This window comes from Heteronotia binoei, chromosome 16 (assembly GCF_032191835.1).
Source record: "Heteronotia binoei isolate CCM8104 ecotype False Entrance Well chromosome 16, APGP_CSIRO_Hbin_v1, whole genome shotgun sequence".
Classification (NCBI taxonomy): Eukaryota; Metazoa; Chordata; class Lepidosauria; order Squamata; family Gekkonidae; genus Heteronotia; species Heteronotia binoei.
The window spans coordinates 24,723,249-24,749,108 of record NC_083238.1 but is presented as its reverse complement, the minus strand read 5'-3'; the positions used below and the strand labels follow the sequence as shown (position 1 = coordinate 24,749,108).

The following is a 25,860-nucleotide window of genomic DNA, read 5'->3' as shown; positions in this document are numbered from 1 at the left end:
GCATGTTGATGTTTGCACATGGAGAAAACCTTGCCAGCATGTTGCTTCCCTTCCATAACTGCCCATTCAAGAAATAAGCATACCTGGGTACTTTTTGGGTTGCAACTATTTTGCCAACAAGTCTGTTCTGAACTTAAAACATTTGCAAGATGATGATCTATTTGCTAACGCTACGATTCAAGAGCTCATGAATGACAGGCTTTTGCAGAGTACTGTTTATTTAAAAATACTTCTACGCCACCTCTCCAGCCAAATAGAGTCCCCCAGTATGCGAATATAGCTGGCAGAAAAGAAGATAGGGGGATTTACAAAAACACTGTAGGCCATTTCCCCTTATTTTCATCTGTCAGAAGTTGAAAGGTAGGTATTGGCAATGTTACCTGTCTGTCTAGTACCTTTATTATCACAGTGTGATTTACATGCTTCTCGGCTCCATCCCTTATTCCAGTAACCCTGTGCGGTAACAGGGTTGCAGGGTCCCAACAGTGCACCAGCAGAAGGTGGGAGGGACCTTTCTGGTAGTGGGGAGGAGTACCATGATGCGACTACATCACTTAAAAGTGACATAGGCACATCAGGGATGTCAGAAGGCGATGCTCTGGTTTGGGGGCAAAACTCAAGGGTAGAATTGGAGTTTTGCCCCCAAAACAGAGCATCACCGCACAACATCCCCAACATGCCAATGTCATGTCTGGTTATGTAGGCATATTGTGGTTATTTCTGGCTTCTCAGAGGTAAGAAGGGATAATTTTTTTGGGGGGGGGCAGGGGTGCCCAAAAGTAGGAGACCCCTGCCTGGACCAGTAGGTCTGACAACCCTGGTTGCCAGTCCTTGGGGACATGGGGATGCCTCCTACCCAAAATGATGGCATGATGTCAGTAACACTATGGGTTTTTTTACCATAGAGATTTGGGAAATTCCTAGAGTGTCACATGACACCATGCTATCACAGACTGAAATGGGCATCATGTGATTCTGGTTCTCCCTCCCACATATTTTTGCTCCATTGAGTGGCAGCAGGAGCTTAGAGCATGGGGACAAGATGTTATCATGATGGGCAACCTGATAGCCCTAGCAGTAAGTTAAGCTGAAAGAAGGGGGTTGGCCCATGATCGCCCAACAACTTTGTGGCAGAGTAGGACTTTGAACCTAGTTTTCTCTAGCATGAGCCTGGTTTTGCCAACCACTGCACCACACTAGCTTCAACAATTGCAGTGTTGTGGCTACTCTCTGCAGCGTTATTACTTAACACTACCTGTAAATGTTTAGGCCAACTTTAATAATTCTGGCTTTACTGGTTTGTTTATTGCAAATGCTAGAACTTCTTTAAAAAGGTGCAAACATCCACCATCCTTTGCCGACTGACTTTTAAACATCTTCGTTCAATTTTTATTAAAATGTTCACGTCCTGTTTTCCCCTCATCCAAGGACACTCAAAATGTTTTCATTCAATACATCCCATTTGCTACTCCAACATACTTTTAATGCAGTTCAAGGTTCAGTGTTACCAGAAACAATGCGAAGTCTTTATATGGCAATCAGGACTGTCCTTTTACTAGTCCTTAACTGCCTTTATGAATTGTAACTATCAGAATCCAGACAGGAATACAAACATTCTCAGTATGGTTTAAGTAGCTTGGATGCACAGTCTCTGGCCTGAAAGCAAATCCTTTGGAATGCATCCAGTGTGTGTGCATGCCAGTAATGGGATTTAAGTATGTGTGTGACTCTCCTACTGTAAAGGTTTTAACTTTGTCCGGATTCACATTATATGAGCAATCCCATCATCAAACTGTTGCTGATAAATTAAAGACCATGCCAGCTTGATGGGCTGGATCCAGCCAGGGGTTTTTCACTCAATCTTTTTTTTCACCAGAAAAAAATAACTGGTTGGATCCATACCAATGTCATGATCATTTGTTCTGTGCTGATATCACAAGCCAAGTTGGCTTGTTGAACTGGCAGACTAAGGAAGCTTCTGGGAAACTGACCCTGTGCCAAGAAAAAAAAAACCCACCAGTACGTAACACATTATTGTAATGCTACACAAAGGTGTTTTGGGCACACCTTCATGGAAATGGGTCATCATGTGTGCATAACAGAAGTGGTAATAGGACCAATACACCTACCCAGTTTTAGCCAACATGTTACCAGTTCCTTGTTTGTGTCCTTTTGCACTCTGGCCTGCTATGGTCTCTATCAGTTGCAATCCTGGCATAGGAAGCCAGAGTTCTGGCACTGGTTTTGCACAAAACGATGCCAGTTACTGCAGCAGCACAAACTGACATGCCTACATCTAGAAACGGGCTGTCATTCTAGTTGCCTGCAGGAGTGTGCAGAGCTGCCAAGAAGGAACTGGGAGAACTATATTCTGTTGTCCTTGGTCTCTCTGAAAGTCAGTGGGACTGGGCAAGTCAGAGGTCAGGGGATCCTGTTGGTTTCTGAGAACAGTGGCATACATCGAATCTTAGATGAGAAGAAGTTTCTTCCGCCAAAGATCACAGGAAGACAAGCCATTTAAGTTGGAGGAAGGCCCTTTAGGCTGGAAGAAGGTCACTTCGTTCACTAGAGAGATTGACTGGACTGCTGTCATCCAAGAAAGGATTGATTCAATCATTTCATACTGACCTCACCGTGCTTCTAATAAGAGGCTAGCCCTGTGCTTTACTTTGGATTTGAGTAACTGAAGAGGGCAGGGAGCCATTGGGAGCATCAGGTGGTGAATATTTGCTGTCAAATCTGCTAGAGCTCACTGGAAAGCCTATGAATGGTGGTAATAGCATTAAAGAAAAGCTACTTTTCCAGAACCCTTGTGCCAGTTAATTCATGCCCAACTCATTTACTTGAGGTAATTTGGCAATTAATGACTTCAAAGAGGGAGCCCCAGATTTGGCTATATGCTGCGATATTTCTTTTTATTATTTGATTTAATTAGATTTTATACTCACCCTCCCCTGCTGTTGCAGGCCTCAGGGCAAGTAACAAAACATATTACTAAAAACTAGAGTTGCCAGGTCTTACCTTTGATGGAGCAGGGGACTTTGGAAGGCATTCCAGGGGTAGGTGGGGATGTTGCACAATGTCCCCAGTGTGATGAAATCACTCAGAAGTAATATCATCTTACCAGGATGTTCTGGTATTTGGGCAAACTCTATGGTTTTTTCGACCTCAAAACTGTAACGACCAAATATCAGAGCATCCCCGATGCAATGACATCACTTCTGGGTGACATTATCACATCTGGGACATTGTGTGGCAATGTACCTGTTTGGGAGTGGGGCTTCCCCAACCAGCCAGCTGGCTGGCAGTGAAGTCCCAAAAAACGAGTTTCCCCAGCCCTGCCAGGGAAATGGCAACTCTAAAAATAGTCATAAATTAAAACAGTTTAAACATCAGGCACAACAGCAATCGGATGACATAACAATATAATCTCATTAGGGACTTTTAACCAGATAAAACTAAGGAAACGTCCACAAAGAGAAGCAGAAGAGGGCCTATCCGATGGAATTGCTCTTTTTGCAGCTTCGAAGTGCTCAGTTGGATAGCCAGATTTTTTAAGGGTATGTACCAAAACTAGTAAAATGCACACGTTGCTCTAGTCACGCCAAATGGCAGCTGTGCATATCAAGAGGATCACAGATACACGTCCCCCCTGTTAAGTGCAGTTTGACACCAAAACTGTAATAATTTAAAAAAGAGCTTTTTTGATTAAAGAAAAAGAAAGTTTCTCAATCATATTATTAATAGTGAAGTGTGGCCTCTGTCTGTGGATACTTAAATTTGGAGATAGGATGCATGGACAGACAAGTCAGATCTTTCTACAAACCTGAGAAAAACCCCAGGTTAGCGGGGGTGGGGGCACTGGGTGTTAACATCCACCAAAATAATAGAAGCAGTACCAGTAACTTCAAGAAAAAATGCCCACTGTGGCTGGGCAACCACCACAGTGGGATCCGGCAACCAGAGGATGGGGGGACTAACCAAGAGCAGCATGAAGGCCTATCTGACATACAGTGACATATCCACATTACTGCCCACATGACCCAGAAGTGATGTCATCACACCTGAGACATTCAGGTGATGCTTTGGCATTTGAGAAGAACTCTATGGTTGGCTTCTACCATAGAGTTTTTGCCCAAACACCACGTCCCAGATGTGATGACATCACTTTTGGGTCATGTGGGCAGTGGCACGTCGCTGCATATCAGATGTATCTCCCTTTTTGGGGGGATAAGTTCTCCCTACCAACCAGCTAACTGGCAGTGGGGAGGTGGGGCGTGGCAGCAGGAGACCTCCACCTCCACCAGGGGGTCTATCAATCCTACACAACTGTATTGCCAGCCTTCACGCCTTGGTTTCTGTCAATAAGTGGCAGGAGCCTTTCCAGGACTGTTTTGGCCTTTGAGAGAAGACTCATTGGTAAAAGGTCCATAAGGAACCATAGGACTATCAGGTCCTCCCTTGCCACTGATAGGGGGTGGTGAATAGGTTTGCCAGTCCCAGGTTGGGAAACTCCTGGAGATTTGGGGGTGGAGCCTGGGGAGGACAGGTACCTTAGTGGGGTACAATGCCATAGATTTTACCCTCCAAAGCATCCAGTTTCTCTGATTTCTGTAGCCTGGAGATGAACTGTAATTCTGGGGAATCCTGAGATTCCACCTGGAGGCTGGCTTCCCTAAGGAACCACAAGGCCCAGTGACTAGATACCATGCAACTTCCATGACTCACCCAGGTCCAGCTGCTCACTCTTGTTCAACAGCAGCCACCACAAAAAGCCAGTGTTATGTAAGAGCTAGAGTCTCAGGCTAGGATCTGGGAGACCCAAGGTGGTTTCACACAGTAGATTTGCCCCGATCTAACCCTGCCTCCCATTCGGATTAAAAGTGCATGAGCACATCTGCCCTCCGAGCTGCACCTATACTCACCCCATCTCCAGATGCCTCCTATCCACATTTAAAAGCTACATGGATTATCCTGGTAGCATCCCCGTGAATCAGATGTAGGTCACATAATCGGCTGCTGTCTGAATGCCCTGGGGTAACTGATAAGCAGAAAAGCTGTGTGATTGCGCAAAATCGTTTCCGGCAAGGTCGGGGGGGGGGGTTCCCCCTCACCCCTCTCCCCTCTCCGAAGTGCACTTCTCCACTTCTCCAATTGAGTGCACACACAAGGCCTTTTTAAAAGAGACAACCCTTTCCACACCGGGTCCGTGATTGAGCCAGGCAAGCAGTGTGAATGGGCAACCACTGACTGCTGCCGCTTCAGTAGCAGCTGTCTGATTGCCCAGAAACGGTTCAAACTTTAGCAGATTTTTTTCTGAACAGGATAGAATCATGTCAATTTAACAGTGTGAAACCAGCCCCAGGTTCAAATCCCCAGATTGCCATGAGAATGGGCAAAGCTCCAAAGGGCAAGAGCACATCTGATGGGTTGAACATATGAACATATGAAGCTGCCTTATACTGAATCAGACCCTCGGTCCATCAAAGTCAGTATTGTCTACTCAGACTGGCAGCGGCTCTCCAGGGTCTCATGCTGAGGTTTTTCATGCCTATTTGCCTGGGCCCTTTTTACTTGGAGATGCCAGGGATTGAACCTGGGACCTTCTCCTTACCAAGCAGATGCTCTACCGCTGAGCCATCATCCCTCCCCTAAAGTTGAAGTTACACTACAGGAGGGTAGAATTCAGTTAACCACAGGAGAAAAATCTTAATGGTGTGGACTGTCCCTCACTGACTATCTTCAGTCAGAAGCTGGATAGCCATTTTGCAAGGATGCTATAGCTTTGGAGGTCTGACACTAAGCAGGGAGTTGGACCAGATGGCATCTAATACTTCTTCCAACTCTTAAGATTTTGTATTTTGTGGGTTTTCCCCCTTTGCACCAAGGTCAAGACCTAATCTTGGTTACATTGCTTGTCTTCTAAGAGTTACTTGGATCCCAAGGACAACAATATGATGTAACAATTTCATTTCTTTTTCCATTTTATCCAGCATTAATGTATGCAAGCATTTTTGGAAATGTATCGGCAATAATCCAAAGGCTGTATTCAGGAACTGCCCGGTATCACATGCAGATGCTGCGTGTGAAAGAGTTTATACGTTTCCATCAGATTCCTAACCCCCTGAGGCAGCGGCTTGAAGAGTACTTCCAGCATGCTTGGACCTACACAAACGGCATTGACATGAACATGGTATGTAAATCCGCTTTTGGCAACTGACAATGTACATCTGTAGCAGTATAGAGGAAGAAACAAATGTCATGGTTTTCAGCAGCCTTAGCTCACTTGTCTGCTTTCGATGCCCTGCGCAATAGGGCGCATTATCTGTATTATAATCACAGCCATTAATTAAGCTACGAAATGTTCATTGGTTCATAAAACAACTGCTTCCACCTCTTGGAGGGGGGCAAGTGTTACACTGTCCAAGAGATCACAGAATGGTTTGCAGGTATTAGACTATTGTTTTGAAGGTAGTTGTGTACAAAGGTTTGGGCCCTATGAAATGTGAGCAGAGCATAATTGCATAATTGATAACTTTCCTTCTTCCCCTCTTCTTCTTCAGTTCTCTATGTCCCTCATCCAAATTATTCCCCCATAGGTCATCAAACCCCCAGGAACAAGCTTGAGGTCATAGTGGGGAGCTGCAGTGATGGGAGAATCAGCAAAAATTGCCCCTCCCATCTTCTTTGAGCAGCAGTGGCTGTCATGAGTGGGGAAATAGCTTCAGATCCAAGCCAAGTCCCTCTTGGCAGAGACCACATAAGAAATGACATTAAAGCTAGTCACATAAATTAAATAGCTCATAATAAACAATAACTTGCATGCCAGTGCTGAAAGGAAGGTAGGAGCCAAAGGAGCATTGGACCAAGCCAAAAGCAGATTTTTCTTGCAGATGTTTTCATATATTTGGGAGGGTAAAGGTCTACATCAGCAATGTATAGGTTCACACATGTCCATTCTGTCACAAACTTCAAAAGATTATAGTAGCACCAATGTGCACGTCTGCCTATTGTAAAAAATGTTGGCCATGTTTCTGGTGCTTACTCCAACTTTCCTGTGTGAAAAGTTTTGAAGCTCAAAAAATAAATTGCTTGAAGAGAGACCAAGAATGGAACATCATGCTTGTCTTGCCAAAGTAACCATATGAAGATTAAAAAAAAAAAATGGGTGGTCCAAAGTCTAAATGAAGTCAATAAGAATGTGTGTTGGTGTCTTAAGGAACAGTTAGTTTATTCACTGTTGTTCCTCCCTCGAGGAGGGGCTTTTCAGCCCCTCATTTTCCTGTTGTGCCAAGTTATTTTACTGTTCTAACAGTCCCAATTTTTCATCAACTTTTTTTTTCTTGGCTAGAGTAAATGGTTCATCACTTGCAAAACAGTCAGGTTGCAGTGAGGGTATTAGCCACCATCCCCAGAGACTCTGCCCTTGTTGTAGTGCTGTAATTTAACTTTCCCCTCACTCTGTAGTTAGTTGTAACTTATATTCGTCTATAAGAGCTAAATATACATTGCATTTCCTGAGTAGACTTTCTTGCTGGTCACATGTCTGTGGTAAAAGTTTATATTTTGTGCCCTTGGACTTAGGTGGGCATCTGTTATAAATATCCCTAGGGTTACGTATTAGGAGGGCTGTTGCTTTATTACTTTCGCCAAGGTGCTCTGGGAGATGCAGATTTTGAAACAGGAACAGGAATCATAATGTAGCCTTCTGAAGGATGGCTAAAACATTAAACCAACAGTGAGGAAAAGATACCAAAAGAACACGGTACCAGTTAGTACAACACATTTAGAACATGGTCCTCTTTTGTACTACATAACACCAACACCGATTCTGCTAGGCCTGAATCCACTTGCTGGGCCAAAAAGCACAGTGCTGTGGACAAACCTTGTGGCTTGCAAACGTCAGTGATCCTGATGCAGCAAGTTTGACCCTAAGAAATCTTTCTGTCTGGAAAGACCCTAATTCATCGGTGCATGTAGGAACAGAGCTGACACTTGAGAGAACTATAGGCTTTGCATACAACAAGGGTTGCCAGTCTCCAGGTAGGGACTGGAAGTTTCCTGGATTACAGCTATCTCCAGGCAATAGAGATCAGTTCACCTACAGCAAATGGCCACTTTAGAATGTGGACTTTATAACTTTATACTCCATTGAAGTCCCTCTCCTTTCTAAAACCCATCCTTCTCAGACTCCACCTCCAAGCCAGAGCTGGTGTCCATACATACAACATATCTATAATCTAGTGATCTTCTAGAGATCTGTACTGCATGCCCCAGTGGGAGTGGGTTTCAATCGGAATTGATATCTGAGTAGTCAGGACTTTGCCGGATAAAGCTCAAAAGTTTCACCTGGAGTTGATGCAACCCATTCAATTATTTCTGAAGGTATTAAATGATATGAATGCCCCAAGAACGTGAACAATCACGTTTCATTAACAGATTTGACTTCTAGTCAAAGATGTTGTCCAGCTAAGCACTTTGTGATGCAGGATCTATTGGAAAGTAGCCTTGAATTCATAGTTTATTCTCATATGTTCTTGGAGTTGTGATACGATGTCAGATACGAGATGCCATGAAGCATTCACTTTAAATGTAATGTGAAACAATAATAGTGACTTGTTTTGGAATATTTTATTTGTTATGCCTAATTAGAGTTGAGCCCTTTTAGTTTGGGACAATAATAGAACAATTGTCTTTGGTACCTTTAAATATTTATAGATATGTACTTTAGTGAGAGATTGATATGGCGGCTGCCTTATGTATATTATACTTATGAAAGATTTATCTCTTTTCTGTCTGCTTCATACCCTAATATATGGACTAACACCATCCACTGGTAAGAGCAGGAGGTATTTATATCCTATTTAATTCCAATGTAAAACAATAGAATATCCATGTTATCTGTTGAGTTTAAAACTTCTTTTTGATGCTTTCTGTTTTAAGTTACAACTTCATTTTGCATGACAGTGGGATGAATAATAAAAGAAATAAATATTGGCACAGGGCAGTAAAAAATAAAGATCACAGAAGTGAAATGGTAGGCAACAAAAAGCATTTCTTTAATATCTGTTCGCCATGGTTTGAGCCCACGTGTCTGGTCGCTCTTCTCTGCCCAAAAAAGGTCCTGTGCATTTGGTATAGCTGTTCTTTATAAATATTATGTGTTTGGATTAAGTTCTCCTGCCGAATGTACATTGATTTCTTTTGTGTTGCTGCTTTGTTTTTCATTCATATCACATGCATGCTAGTTGCCAAGGACCAATCGTGGTTTGCTGACCTAAGCTCATAACCATGTGCATTCATAGCTCAAAGCCATGTGCATCTGGGATGGGCTTGCATGGACTTTGAATCACTTGACATTTGCATGGTAGTCAACTAGGAGGGCTCTTCTTCTCCATGTGGGCTTGAGTGCCAAGATCCTGCTGATTCACTTGAATATTGCAGTCTCTTTTGCCAATTTCAAGTCTTCAGGTAGCAGTGAAGTCTAAAGTGATAATTGGTTCAGCCACATAAAACAAACACATGCATTACTCCATTATATACATAATTAATTGGATGAAGGGTGTTTGTGAAAACAATACACTTTTGAAGTGGGAACACTGATAAAATAAAAGAAGGGGTTTTTCACTTCAGAAGAAATCAAGTGCTTAGATAAATACATCTTTTTTAAAAAAAGGAAGTTTTAAGAGTATTACTGTTTTTCAATGAAAGGGAGAAAATACTGTTCCTCCATAACTATTTTGAATGCATAGAACAGAATAGAAATCTTGCTGCTCTTTATCCTGAGATATGCTTAGAATCAAATTAAGTTGTTCAGTTCTTTCTCTTTTGTTCACTTTTCCATTCCTTTTCTTATGGGATTTCACTTTGGTAAAACTATATTACGGATACTTATGTCTGAGGAGTGAATAAATGGGTTTGGGTAGTCTAATATGGATCAGAAACCTGACCTTGTTATAAAATGGACATGACTGAAATATTACCTACATTCAGAGCTTTTTTTTTTTTGTAGCAGGAACTCCTATGCATATTAGGCCACACACCCCTGATGTAGCTAATCCTCCAAGAGCTTACAGTAGGCCCTGTAAGAAGAGCCCTTTAAGCTCTTTGAGGACTGGCTACCAGGCCCGGCACATGGGGTTCTGCTGCCTGAGGCAGAATCTCAACGTACACACATCCCGAAAAGTTTTCTCACACGTGGTGTAATGACGTCACAGTGACGTCATCACGACGGGCACTTGGACCTTCGCTTCCCCAGCACCCTCAGAAGACACTGGAGAAGGGAAACACTGCTCTTTCAGCTCTGAAGGATTGGGGGAGCTCTTCGGATCCTTCAGAGCCGAGAAAAAAATGAGCCGGAGGCTCAGGGATGGCATGAGTGGGTAGAGGGCGCTCACCCCCATCCCTGCTGGGAGCTGGCACCGTAGGCAATTGCCTAGTTTGCTGACTCCCACGCACCTGCCCTGTTGGCTACATCAGGGGTGTGTGGTCTAATATGCAAAGGATTTCCTGCTACAGAAAAAGCCCTGCCTACATTCTAAGCACTGGCAAAAATGAAGGTCTGAAAATAAGCAAGGGTCGTAGACAATTTAAATCATAGGGTCTGTTGACACATTAAGGTCGCTGCAGAAGGCAGGAATCAGGTTTCTGTTCTTGTCATGTGTGCTGCTGGTTCTAGGATCTGGCTTCTTATCCCATTTCTTTCCTTTCTTAGTAGTTCATTTGTGTGATTTTAGATGCTAGACTTAGTGGTCATGGGGGGAGGGGGAAACATCATTCATATCAGGCTGTCTGAGAACTTTAGTTCTCAGAACACACTGCAGGGAAGTAACTGGAGGTGTAGAGATGAATGTGGGTCAATAGCGACGTTAAAAGAAATCCTTTTAATTACTCTTTACCCAGCTTCTCCCTGAAATTCAACAATCCATTTCTTTTCCTCTTTTTAGGAATCCGAAGTCTGTTTTGAATAAATTTTGCTTTGATCAAAAGAGAATTTTGAAGAGAGAGAGGGCAGGAAGGCAGGTTAAGTAAACATTCAGAATTTCAGATGGTTAGAGGCTGGCAGTTTTTTTTCAGACCCTTCATATCCTCCTACTAGAATGTGTAAAAATTGGGGGGGAGAACAAAATCCTGTGAGGGCTGAATTTAAAAAGAGTACATAGAGTACCACCATGTAGTGTAACTGAAAACATCAAAGAGAAATTAAAGATACCAAATATCAAAAAGACACTGAAAACCTCCCTAGGACATTGACCAATGTAAAGAATACTCTGTTATGAGGAAACCTATTAGATCATACATTCTGTCATAAGGCAGTCAAAATGGAAAATTCAGTAATCAGTACTGATGAATTGCAGAGGATGTTCAATCAGCATTTCATGTGAAATGTTTTTCTGACTACTATATTCATCAGAGTCTATAGTCAGCCAAAATTAAGTTGCCTTATGATATATATATTTTTTTTAAAAAAAAAATCCATTGGAGAAGTGCAGAATTGTGCTACTTTCTGGGCAACTGTAAGATTTCAGTAATATTTTGAATTCTGAAAGTTCTAATTCATAGGGTTGAATCCTGCAATAGATTTCTTCTAATGAAAGAGGGGAAGTTTTCCTCAATTCCTCCTTTCTACTGCAGACCTCCAAGTCACCCCTCTTACTGTTCCTGAGGGTCCCCTATCCTCCAGAAACAGTATTTGAGGGTTTGTTTCAAGGTGTAGCATGATTGGGGGAGGTGAGAAATTCCTATTTCACTGACAGAAATCCCCCCCCATCACTGAAAATTACCTCAGGATCTAGCCCACCTAAGCTTTAGGCCAGGGATGTCAAACACCTGGCCCGAGGGCCGGATCAGCCTTCAGAGGGCTCCAATCAGGCCCTCCAGCAACTGGCTGTCATCTGTTTCATTTTCCCTTGCCTGCTTTTTTTGGTCACCATTTTGGGTTTCTCCCCAGATAAGCCAGGCAGCAAAGCAGCCTATCCCTCTCCACCCTCCCTTTTCCCAAATGTGGGAGCTTGGCTCTATAGCTCTGCTGGGTGATTAAGTTTGCCAGGCTCAGTTAATCACCCTGCAGAACTACTGAGACAAGCCTCTCTTCCTTCTAATTAATGGCTGAGGCTCCTCCCCCTCCTCGTGCCCTGGGGAAGGAAAGAAAAAGCCAGAGCTTCCTTTGCATAGTCCCCACCATCAGGAGAGCTACAAAGAGTGCTTTTAACACTAGCAACATTTTAGAGAAGGTATGAGTTTTTTGCCTTGCTACAGAGAACATAAGAGAAGCCATGTTAGATCAGGCCAATGGTCCATCCAGTCCAACACTCTGTGTCACACAGTGGCAAAAAAAAAATTATATACACACACACATATACACACTGTGGCTAATAGCCACTAATGGACCTCTGCTCCATATTTTTATCTAACCCCCTCTTGAAGATGATTATGCTTGTGGCCGCCACCACCTCCTGTGGCAGTGAATTCCACATGTTAATCACCCTTTGGGTGAAGAAGTACTTCCTTTTATCCGTTTTAACCTTGTCTGCTCAGCAATTTCATCGAATGCCCACGAGTTCTTGTATTGTGAGAAAGGGAGAAAAGTATTCTTTCTCTTCTTTCTCCATCCCATGCATTATCTTGTAAACCTCTATCATGTCACCCCTTTCTACTCTCAGAGAGAGTGTGTGTGTGTGTTTTGTTGGGTTTGTTATGGGTGTAACTGGGTTCCCTTCCTCTTTTTCACTGTACTCATGCCCTCCAGTCTTCTCAATAGGAAAGCGTGTGAACTATTTAGAAGACAAATATCAGCATTAGGCTGAGAGTGTGCCAGGTTTACCCAGCAAATTTTTCTTAATTTTTCTTTCACATTTTCCTTTGATTGGGGATCTTGAATTTAGACTTCCCAGATAGTAGGCTGACACTGACCACTGTACATGGCTGTCTCTCTGTTCTTGTAGTTGTTGTTGTTGTTTTTTTGGGGGGGGGGGAGTTGTATTTTTTTTTTTTTAGTTGTAGTCATTTTTCTGGGGGAAATTATAGTTTTGTTGACAAGCACATAGCCCTCAGTCTGTGCCATGGTGCCTTCACATGTTCTTGACTAGTACATGAAGCAACGTCTGTACAAAAGCTCACAATGCCCAGCTGCTTCATGTTCCTCTTTAGGCTTTAGGCTCAAAGCATTGACCATGAGATGTCTGTAATGAATGTCAATGAATCAAAAGTAGGTTTGCAACTTACAGATGTGCACACCTGAACAGCACATATTCAAGACTCGTGAAGCACAAACATTGTCTGCAGTTTTTGATGCAATAATTCATAGCAAGAGGTGACATTTATCAGAGCCTGTAAAACAAAATATTGCAAGTGTGCTATTTTAAGCATGTTTTATTTTAAGTTTTAAAAAATCTTTGTGTGTCTGTGCCCTTTATAAAGTTTATATGTCCGCTACCTGGCATCACCTTTTATGATACACATGACCTGGCCCAACAAGGTCTCATTTATGTCAAATCTGGCCCTCATAGCAAATGAGTTTGACACCCTTGTTTTAGCCATTCCTTCAACAGATTCTTGAAATTCTTACTAAATTCTTAATATCATTTCCAAAAAGGTATTCAGTGATATGGAATCTTATCACATATAGTAAAAAATCCAATAACACCTTTAAGACTAACAAATTTTATTATAAAATTTGGTCGTCTTAGTGCTACTGGATTCTATTATTTTGCAGCAACAGACTAACACAGCTAACTCCTCTGGATCTCTGGATCCGTTATCACATTATTTACAAGTCCTTCAGTGCTTTTTTGTGCCCTTTTAAAATTATGGGGCACTTATTTACAGGCTTGATTCTTACTGTCATGGAAATCAAGTAACCAGGGGAGTCTCCATTGCATTGCTAGCATTATCTGTTCTGCTGAAGGACCATAATGAGATGAAAATGAGTAGCAAATGTTCATATTTGACTGCTTCACCACCACCGAAGACAAACAGAGATGGAATTCATGGACCTTGACTTCTGTGATGAGACTGGCTTGCCATGTTCCGCAGAAGGCCAAAGTATAGCTGGTTGAAGAATCTAGCCTCAACATGAAGGTTCTTATTGAACAGAAGGTTCTGCAGTCCTCTTTCAAGATGGAACTTGTGAAATACATATTTGTCCAGGGACCCAGCATGGGTTTTTTTGGTGGTGGAGGGTAGATAGAGGATAATGTGAAGACTCAACCAAGTGATTGCCATAACTGGAATTTATCTACCTCATGATCTTCAGAATGAAAAGGGTAGAAGGAAAAGAAGCAATCTCATTAAAAATATATTAGGAAAGCAGCACAAGAGTACATTTTTAAATACTACATTTTGTAGAAATTGAAGATATTTTATAACTGATCTGAAAGCTCGTATTCTTGAAAGATATTCCTTGGAAGGAATTCCACTGATGCCTCAGGCATTTAAAAAATAGCCCACAGGCAGTATAAAGTAGTCATCTATTTCTAATGATTAAAGTAGTCGGCTATTCTTAGACTAAGCATATTGAAACTTAGCCAGTTTTTAAAGGGGGCAAACTGCCATTGGCCTAGATAAAATAGTTTCATTCTTGATATTAATATCTGAAAACATTTTCTATCCAACTTTTGTGGGTTAATTAGATGCTTCCAATTGATGATCACATACCCAGGATCACACTGCAGATTGTACTCCCATAAGGAGTGAAAAAACAAAAAACCATCCCAAACTGCTTTTCAGTTTTTAAAATGAACTCGAAAGAGCATTTACTTCATTTCTCCCTAAATGGGGAACCAAAGCAGATTACATTGTTCTCCTGTTTAGGTGGAGACATGGGTTTAGGGTTCCACATCCCTTTGGGTAACCAGTAGGGGATGAGAAGGGACTTACCAGGAGAAAGTGAAAGGCTCAGGCCGTGTTGCCAATGTCACACCAGAAGTGACACCATCACACTGCAATGCCGCTGCAGTGCTCTGGTACTTGAGCAAAAACTCTATGGTTAAAACAGTGCCTACCATAGAGTTTTTGCCCACTACCAGATCATTGCCTGAACATTGCTGGTGTGATGTCACTTCCAATGTGATGCTAGCACTGCAGCCTGAGCCTTCCTCTTTCTTTTGGTAATTCCCTCCACTGGCCAAGTGACCAGCTGCTGGGGGGCAGATCCTGGCAGCAGGGGACCTTCCCCTGCACTAAGGAGTCTGGCAACCCTGTATGGGTGGGGCCTGTATGCTGGCTACAGTGTCACATCACTTCCAAGGTGACATAGATAGTTCCAGGAGTGGTGCTCAGGGTGGCAGCAGACAACAGGAGCAGGGGCCAGGAGATCCCTCCCCCTGGGTGTGGGCTTGGCAGTCTTCCTCCTTTTCTTCTTTTTTTATGTGAGGTTATAACTGTGTTGGGCTGATCCAAGAGGTCATCCAGCAAGCTTCCATGCAGAAAGGTGATTTGAACCTACCCTCTACTCACAACACCACACTGGCTCTCATGTTAGACCAGGCTGTTAAGAATAGAGATATTCCAAGGATAAATAAGGCTGCCAGAGTTCCTAGCAAGGCTCCTGTAGTTAAAGGGCCAGAAGACTGAAAGTGAGAAAGGAAAAGCTGATGCTCTCTGGCTGCTCTAAACAAAGATGAGCAGCTTCTTCCTTTCCATTCACAGGCTCCCATATGTACAGAAGCTCATGCAGGTCTTTCAGTGTCACCTCAAGCAGCATCCCTTCCTTATCTTTGCTGCTTTGCCCTCTGTCACAATAATTTACATGACAGACCTGGCTGTGCTTGGGTAAAGCCTACAAGGAAGCACATAGGACATCCTGTCGTCACACCACAGCCTAATGAATATTATGGTATAACTTTGTTGTGGTATAACTTTGGTTGCATCCCACCTTTAAGGACAGGATGTGGATCTTGCTTCCCACCCCCAGAGTTTATACAGCTCAACAGAACCTGGAAAAGTTGACAAATTGAAACAAAATGTGTGCAGTATAAACAGGTGAAGTAACATAGCGGTAGTACAAATAGAGATCAATTCATTCAGCCAAGGGTTCAGATCTGTTGAAAGGCAAGTGGGCATTTTTGGTCTCAGAAAAATTTCATACAAATCTTTTTGGAATCTGTGGGACTACAACAAAATATACAGTTTTGGAATTCAGTTGACTTTATATTCACATCATATTGTTTAAAGGTGGGGAGATTTGTAAGTTCCAGAGAACACAATGTGACTTACTTGATTAAACATGTGTAGTTCAGAGTCCTAATTTGGGCTGGATTATGTCCATAGTTTGTATAGTTTTGTTTACTTAATGTCAGTCTCAAAGGATCTGAGGCCATGAGCACTCAGAAACGTTCATTGGTCACTGCTTTGGCTTCTGTGCAGTCCTTCATGGGGACTGCACAGTTGCAAGCCAGCCATGGAAGAACTAACAAGTCTTCTAGAGCCTACGAGTGCTCCTCTCCACCCCTGTCTTCTGTGTATCCCTTTTCTTGCCCAAAGGGTGACAGGGATGGGGCAAACATTGTTGCCTCAATTCTCTACCACTGTGAGGACTAAAACAACATGAAAGATAAGCAGCTCACAACAGGGAAAGGAGGGAAGGATATGTGCCTGCATAGAAGACCACTTGATGAACAATGGTTTCAGATAAGACCACTCATGAATATCATTGTTATTGCTCCTGAACCGATTCACACCAACACCTTCCTTTCACAATACAAATAAATAAATAAATTTATTGTCTCACCTTTGGAAGGGCTTAGTGCGTGGTTTGGTGGATAAGACAAGGAATGTATGTATGTATGTATTTAGATTTATATCCCGCCTTCCCCATTATGGGCTCAGGGCGGCTGTAGCATGTTACTGGGTAAGGCAAGGAATGTAACGTGCAGCACAAGACAGCAGAACTCCACTTTAAAATGGTTACATATCCAGACACACACAGCTTTCCTGAACAGACAGGCTATTACTGTCAGAGAGAGAGAAATAATTATTTTATTGGGAACTCCTTAAACTCAAGAATCTCAGACTATTGAAACAGGGAAATCACATGGAATTCATTGCCACAGGAGGTGGTGGCGGCTGCAAGCATAGACAGCTTCAAGAGGGGATTGGATAAACATATGGAGCAGAGGTCCATCAGTAACTATTAGCCATTGTTGGAACTGTCTGGGGCAGTGATGCTCTGTATTCCTGGTGCTTGGGAGGGCACAGTAGAAGGGCTTCTAGTGTCCTGGCCCCACTGATGGACCTCCTGATGGTGCCTGGTTTTTTTGGCCACTTTGTGACACAGAGTGTTGGACTGGATGGGCCATTGGCCTGATCCAACACTGCTTCTCTTGTTCTTAGGGTTCACATGATTCTTGAGATAGTTCCCTCAGTCCCCTCACAAGTTCCTAAACTACTATTTCCCTAAGGTAACACAAGAAGTAGGCTCTATTTCTGGCCCTAAGCCCTATATACCTATATTATAGATGGATTCTTCTTCCTTCACTGAGCTAACTGCCTAACTATTATCTTGGTAGTTTTCCCTTTTTCTCTGTCGATTCCTTATGCCCTGTTTGAAATGACTTTCCCTCCACTTCTCTGCCTCACTCCCAGAGGTTGCACATCCTCTCTTTGAATGTTGCCACTTGGTGTCTGCCTATTTCCCCTGTATGCAAAGCAGCTTTTGTGGACATCATAGTCCTTCAAGGCGTTAATGTTTAAAGCATTACTTAAAATACTTTATGCTTTTGTTGTAAATAGAAGAGAACATGGATGAAATCCAAAATGCTGATACTGGTGACAGAACAGGCCCTTCTGTTAGTTAATATATATATTTGCACATTTTCATCCATGCGGTTCTGACTATATAAACTGTGATGATACCACTTTGGACAGAGCTACTAAGCACACATCGGGAAGTTCTATTGAACTATGTGGGGCTTAATTTGAAGTAAATGAACACGGTATTACAGTACACATATACCAAAGAGTAAAGGATATATAACCTTTACTATTGTGGGATCTAAATTACCACAAGCAGACCAAAGTTTGAGAAACAGGACTTTCTCACCTCAACCCTGAGGTGAGACTGCAGGCCTATGCATGAGCAAGACACAGTGCCTATGATGGAATTCTCAGTGAGTGACAGGGCATGGAACTCACTGTGATTGGGCAACTGCTTCTAATGGTCAAACTGTGGCATTTGGGAGTCAGAGAAGCAGTGGGAGAGAGTGGTTCAGTCGAAGAGGGTCTGCAGCTGTGGCTCTGGTGAGGCTCTCAAGTGTGTGACAGTGTGTCACAGAAGTAGACTGATCCCAGAAATTAAGAGCAGTCTCTAATCATGTACTAAAAAAAAAGGCATACATCTTGAGAGGGACAAAGTTTCCCATATTAAGCTTAGTATCCCAAAGGCAAGACTGTTAGTCTGGTAGTGTAGGACTTGGCAAAGGGTTTTGAGATGTCAGAGAAGGGCCCTCAAAGGTGCCAAAGACCGGAGTTATTGCTCTTACTGAGAAGAGAACAATTAGTTTGCCAGAGGAAAGAGGTCTAGAAGTGAGAGACCTGAGTCTTCTAATCCAAGGGATGAGGCAGATTCCCTCAAGCTTGTGTGACTACAAAGAGGGAAAGTTCCTCACAGATCTAGAATAATTATAAAAATATAAACCTTTAACATCAAGGTTACTTTTGGTGAGTGTTGAGTCATCTGAGGGAAACTCTGTATCTTACGAAACAAGTTGCCTGTGAAGGAGTTCTGCATTCATTTTTGTTCTGTTTGTCCACAGGTTCTAAATCCAGAAACCTCTGTACAAATCCCATCCCTTCCCTGCCAATCTGTTTTAAATAAATCAAAACTTGTTTGGAAATGCAACCAGTGCCTAGTGTGCTACATTTCTGATGGGTAAAATTGTGACACTTGCAGTACTAGCCAAGGTGATCGATTTGTGGTAAGGGGCGGGGGGGGGGGGGAGCAATCGCCTTGCCTCGTCTCATAACACCCCTCCCAGTGCAGCTTGCTGAGCCTCTTGAAATTCAGCTCCTAGGGGGTCAAAATATTTCAGGAACACTGTAGGGAGCAAAGGAGGGAGGGGACTGCAGTGGGAAGAAAAAATCACCACCGCCACCTGCCAACGGAAGTCCCATTCCACAAGCATAAGTGCTTTTATGTGGTCAGTTGTGGCTCAGTGGTAGAGCATCTGCTTGATTTTGATGGACCAAGGGTCTGATTCAGTATTAAGCAGTGTCATGTGTTTGTGTGTCCCTTGTAATTTCTCATACCACGTCATTCCTAAACATTCGCAATGTCTCCAGTGACTTTAGTAAAATGCTGGTGAAACAATTATGATACCAATATTCACTAGAATGCCCTTTCCATTATACAGTACAAGTGCTCAAATGAACAGAACCATGACTGTGACTTCTGTTTTGTTAGTGCTTTTTATTTTGATGTTATCTTTTGCCCTTTGCTGGCTTCTCCATAAATGTGTCTCTTGATGTGAATGTCCTGGGCAACATTGCCACGGAGGGTGGATAGGGAGATATGTAGCTCTACCCATTGTGTTTCAGACCACATGTCAGTGTCTTACACTACTGCGACCAGCTTGTTGATGCTACACACTGAAGGTATAATCTGATGATGTGCTGGGAGCTCCATGTACAAAGCTCCATGTTTAGGGGGGGGGGGGGAGGTTAGGGGGGGAAGAGGAATCCAACAGTTACATGTAGGGCCCTGCACAAGGAGGAGAGGGTCTGTCTTCCCATGCTAGTTTTGCAATCCAAAATGGCACTGGAGGCTGCTGAAACTTATGTATACTGTTTAGATCTTGAGAGACTGCTTTTATAAGCAAATAAGCAAAACATTTTGGCCATGCATGCTGAAGGCATAATTATTTTCCTTTTTGGAAAGGTGAGTTACTTATAGCATTGTAAATGTATGGTAAGTAATCACAGCAAATGCTTCTAAAACACATAGCTTTCTTGGAGATTTTAAGGTTAGATCCAGACTAAATTTTCCATCTGCAGAACAGAACTTCCCTTCGTCTCCACACACACACACCCCACACACATACGCTGCATCATACTGATAAGAACATAAGAAGAGCCCTGCTGGATCAAACCAGTGGTCCATCTAGTTCAGCATCCTGTCTCCTCTGGATGGCCAACAACAGGGTTATAGGCCAAGGCTTTCCCCTAATGTTGCCTTCTGGCCCTCAGATTCAGAGGCTTAGTGGAGACTTATCCTATTTATTCTTCTTTGAAAGCTGTTTATTCCTGTGGCCATCACTACACCTTCTGGCAGCAAATTCCACATTTTGATCACTATCTATGTAAAGTAGTATTTCCTTTTGTCCATCCTGAACCTACTGCCCGTCAGTTTCATTGCAAGCCCTTGAGTTCTGTTAGTCTGGGAGAGGGAGAAAGAAGTCCTCTTTGTCAACTCTCTCCACCCCATTCATCATTTTATAAAACTCCATCATGTCACCCCTTAGTCATCCCTTTTCTAAACTGAAAACTCCCGGCCTCCTTCCTCGTAGGCAAGGTGTTCCAGTCACCAAATCATCTTGGTTGCCCTCCTCTGTACATTTGCCAGCTCTGCGATGTCCTTTTGGAGATGGAGATGTGGTGACCGGAACTGTACACAGTATTCCAAATTAAGCCTCACTATAGCTCTATATGGGGCATTACAATATTGGCTGTTTTATTCTCGATCCCTAACATACTTTTTTTCACTGCTGCAGCACACTGGCTTGGTTTGATCAGGTGGGCACCCCCACTTTTAAGTAACTCTTGGGGCCCAGTATTTCCATCTGTATTGCTTCTGTTGGAGAGTTAATTCCCCTGTTGTTTCCTAACTCATTTGAACCTCTGCGCTCTTTGATGTACAACCCAACACCAACACGGCCCTCCCTGTCCTGCCTATAGAGCTTATACCAAGAAATGACTGTATCCGATAGATTTTCCCCATTTCACCATGTTCCTAAGATAGCGACTATATCTCTATCTGAACACCAAGCACTCCAACTCCCCCATCTTGGCTCAGAGACTTCTAGCATTGGAATATAATCTAGCATTGCATCTCCTTGAAATGCTGTTTCTGGGTGGTAGGAGACCCAAGGGAACAACACGAGAGAGGCCTGCAGTGTGAATCCAAGATTCAGTGGGAAATGGTAATATAGTCTGGATCCAACCTTTAATTGACCGAAGAATGAGAAGCAGAAAATTCTGCCCTCCTGAAACCTGTAATGGTACTTCTGCTCTTCATTCCTCCAATGGGTCAACTTTTTATGCATGAACATCTGTTATAATGTTCTCTATTGCATACTGTTATCGTTTACTTTCATCCGTAGAGATGTCAAACTCTGTTGAAGGTTGAATCACAGCTTGGCTTTGGTGAAGTGATATTCTTATGTCAAAAATATCATCGTCCATTTCCTTGTTGCTTCTGCCACTGTTGTGAAGAATGGGCGGAATGTGTTAATATGTATATGTGTTTGCTATAAAACAGAATCAGCTGCACAGGCCTTTATTGTGCTGATGTAAAGCAAAATAACTAATGATTGAAGAAGGGCATAGAAAATATATGTGTGGGTCCCACAATTTCTGGCATAGCTTTTGTGAAGGCCAAATGATGGCCTACCTCCTTCTTGAACCAGCTGAAAAGTTAGCAGGATCCAACATACTGTAACACTTCCTTTTAAATTAGTGGATTAGTAAACCTAAACTGCAGTCCTCTGGAGCATTATGCCAGTCTGGGCCCATTGAAATGAAACGCTAAACTGGAGTTGACTGAATACAATTTCACTGTGATGCCAGATATTTATTTTATTGATGTTGGCTCTACAAAATCAAGTTATCTTTAGGGACTTATCCCAGTCATAACGTAAAGTTGAAATAGGTTCTCGGGCAGAAGAGATAGAAAAACAAAGCAATTTATTCAGAGCCATTTTGTCTTTGGCTAAAATTAGGGTTGCCAGGTCTGTGTCGGAAAATACCTGGAGGCTTTGGGGGCGGAGCCAGGAGAGGGAGGGGTTTGGGGAGGGGAGGGACCTCATCGTGGTCCAATGCCTTAGAATCCACCCTTCAACGCAGCCTTTTTCTCTGATGGAGCTGATCTCTGCCAGCTAGAGATCAGTTGTAAAAATGGGAGATCTCCAGGCCCAACCTGGGGGCTGGTGACACTAGAGCTAGAATTTGGTTATCGCAAGGTCCACTGGTCCACAATGGCTGCTGAAAAGTCAAAAAGGCAATCCAGTAAAGGGACTCTTTTGTCAGATTAATATTAGTAAGACCCTTTACACAAGTGAGGTCAAGCAGTAATTCAAATTCTAAACCAGCTACTGAAAAAAAAAATTGTTATTCATAAGTGTTTGTAGCATACCCAATAAAGTTGGCTCCCTTCCTGGAGCATGACGATCTAGCAACGGTGATCCATGCAACGGTCACCTTAAGGTTGGACTACTGCAATGCCCTCTACATGGGGCTGCCCATGTGCCGAACCTGGAAGTTGCAGTTAGTGCAGAATGCCGCCGTCCGGTTGTTGTTGGGGCTCCCAAGACGGCAGCACATCCAGCCGGGGCTCCAGGTTCTGCACTGGCTGCCAATAATATACCGAGTTCGGTACAAGGTGCTGGTCATTACCTTTAAAGCTTTATATGGCCTAGGACCTGCTTACCAGTACTCTCTCCCCACATGTTCCCCAGAGAGTACTGAGATTGGGAACCCAAAACCTTCTCATTGTCCCTGGGCCAAAGGAAGCCCGCCTGAAATCTACTAGGGACAGGGCCTTCTCTGTAATGGCCCCTTCCTGGTGGAACCAGCTGCCGGAAGAGGTGAGGGCCCTGCAGGACCTTGCCCAGTTCCACAGGGCCTGTAAGACAGCCCTCTTCCGGCTGGCTTATAACTAACCAGCATCGTAAACTGAGTGTAGTTTTATTAGACTGTTGTTATGCTTTTTAATTGTGTAAAATGTTTAAATTTAATATTTTTATGATAGATTTTATATGCTGTAAGCCGCCCTGAGCCACTTTGGTGGGAAGGGCGGGATATAAATCGTAAATAAACTAAACTAAATAAACTAAATAAACTCTACAATGACCAAAAGACTGGCAGAGCAAAGCAATAAAGTTTGAGTGTGCATATGGCCTATCTCCCTTGCTAGTCAACTACAGGAAAAATTGAAGAAGTCCATAGATGTGCTTGCCAAAATGGGGAACCTATCTTTTAACACAGCAGGGTCTTTTTATGGTGACCCAAAATAGGGACAGTCAGGGACTCCTACCAGGTCTCAGAGGTGCTCAGAGCCAGCAAGACTTCTCACTGCTTTGGATATTCTTCAGCAATAGGCCCGTTTGCACTGTAGCTGTGCTGAACTCTCACCTTGTTTCCATCAGGTCTTAAAGGGATTTCCAGAATGTTTACAAGCTGATATCTGTCTACACCTCAACCAAAGTTTACTTCAGAACTGCAAAGCTTTCCAGGGGGCCAGTAAAGGCTGTCTCCGGGCTTTGGCTATGAAATTTAAGACTACACACGCACCTCCTGGGGATACTCTTGTGCACAGTGGCGACGTTCTGACCGCACTTTATTTCCTCTCGCGAGGCTCCATTGAAATCCTCAAGAATGACATGGTTGTAGCAATTCTTGGTAAGCATTTCTTAGACATTTCATACAACTGGAAAGCCATGTTCACTCATACAGTCACCATTATGCTTTGAGTAAGAGGTAGAATAATAGGTTGGGTTCAACCAGCTTTCTGTGGGTGAAAAGGGGAGGGGAGGTCACCTTTGCCCACCAAAATGGCTATGCTGGCAATCATGGGATCTGCATAGATACAATATGGGGGATGTAGTAAGAAAGGGGGTATTAGATGAAGCTGAATGAATACGCTGGCTGGATCCAACCCATTGTAAATATCTCAAAAATTTTGATAAATCATTTTGATATCATAATTACTGAGTTTAAATTTAAAATCGATACCTTACACTATTAACCTGATATGAAGGTAGAAATCCAGTAGGCTATCCGGTGTTTTGCAAAGGGTACCACATATACGATTATCTACCCACTGGGTGAAAATCGTGGGGGTGTGCTTGCTGCACGGAGCTTGTGGCTCTTAGGGAGCAGGTTTGTTCCCTTGAGGCCAGGGTTGCCAACCTGGAGAAGCTGAGGCAGAGATAGATTTGGGGAGGACACCCTCAGGGACTTACCAGTCATGTGCTGACTGCTCTTCTGCTATTGTGGCGAGACTAGAGGTTGAAGGGCATCAGTCTGAGGAGGAGGGAGAAGGGACCCCTCTCATGCCAATGCCCTCTCATGCCAAAGTTACACCTGGTAGTGGGTGATTTGATCATTAGGAATAGAGAGAGGCAATTAGGAGAAATAGAGAGAGGCCTATAAGGCTTTTAGACTGTATGGCGACTTGCCTGCCTGGTGTGAAGGTTGCAGACATTACCTGCTGTACAGACAGACAGACAGACAGACAGACAGACAGACAGACAGACAGACAGACAGACAGACAGACAGACAGACAGACAGACAGACAGACAGACAGACAGACAGACAGACAGACAGACAGACAGACAGATAGATAGATAGATAGATAGATAGATAGATAGATAGATAGATAGATAGATAGATAGATAGATAGATAGATAGATAGATAGATAGATAGATAGTGTTGGGGAAGAGTCAGCAGGCAGATAGTGCTGAGGACAGGCACAGATCAGGGGTCTCAATGCATGGGTGGGGAAGCGGTGTCAGGAAGAAAGGTTTAGATTTGTTAGGCATTGGGGAACTTTCTGGGACAAGCCAAACATGTACAAAAGAGATGGACTTCACTTGAACCAAAAGGGAACCTGGCTGCTGGTGATTAATATCGAAAAGGTGGCAGAGCAGCTTTTACAATAATCCCGGGGGGAAGCTGACAGAAGCCGGGAAGCCTCCTGTTTGGGATGAGTCATTTCAAAGGGATGATTGCATAAATACTCAGGATAATATTGATAGGAACATAGTGGAACTTGGGAGTGAGGAGACAATGGTGACTGAGGGCCATGTGTGGCAACCAAGTGGCTGAGGGAGGTGAGGGTTACTGGGTAGGGAAACACATTATAGGTGTCTATATGCTAATGCTGGAAGTCCCCAAGCCAAAATTGGAGAGCTGGAGTGCTTGCTGTTCAATGACAATTTAGATATATAGTAGGTATCTCAGAAACATGATGGAATGGGGAAAATCTATGGGATACAGTGATTCCTAGGTATAAGCTCTATAGGCAGGACAGGGAAGACTGGGTTGGGAAGACATAGGATCAAAACATCTGGGGAATTAACTCCCCAGAAGAAGTGATATGGGTGGAAATACTGGTCCATAAAAGTTATTTAAAAGTTGGGGTGTACTATCGCCCACCTGATCAAACCCTTAAGGCTGATGTTGAGATGGAGAATGAAATAAGGGAAGTGACTAAAGCAGATAATGTTACTATACAGGGAGACTTCAGCTACGCTCACATTGACTCGGTAAAAGTGTGCTCAAGTCATGTCATAGAAATGTGATTCCTAGACATCACTGGAACAGCTGGTCAGAGAGCCAGCTAGAGCTGCAGTGATCTTGGTTCAGAGTATTTCTCAAGACCTGGTGAGAGATATAGAGGTTGTTAACTAATTGGGAACAGTTACTACAGTGAGATTAAGTTCAATATTCAGGACAGTGGAAAGTTACCCCTAAAGTCCAAAATTATAACATTTTGTTTCAAAAGACAGAACTTTACAAAAATGAGGGGAATAGTAAAAAGAAAGCTGAAGGGGAAACACAAGAGAATCAAATCCCTAGAGGATGCTTGGAAGCTATTTGAGAATCACACTAATTGAAGCCCAAATAGAATGCATTCTGGAGGTTAG

At 43.1% G+C, this 25,860-nt stretch overlaps 1 protein-coding gene across 8 annotated transcripts in view; it reads left to right on the top strand.

Annotated features, from left to right (window-relative positions):
- The window catches only part of KCNH7 (potassium voltage-gated channel subfamily H member 7), a 478,957-nt gene that overhangs the window by 410,865 nt on the left and 42,232 nt on the right, over window positions 1–25,860 (top strand). For 7 of the 8 annotated variants that reach the window (XM_060257338.1, XM_060257336.1, XM_060257334.1 and 4 more), the window contains 2 exons: window positions 5,994–6,193; window positions 23,358–23,610. In XM_060257338.1, coding sequence (XP_060113321.1) covers window positions 5,994–6,193; window positions 23,358–23,610 — 453 coding nt within the window. The remainder of the gene's footprint in view (window positions 1–5,993; window positions 6,194–23,357; window positions 23,611–25,860) is intronic. The other variant, XM_060257331.1, reaches the window with a different exon arrangement.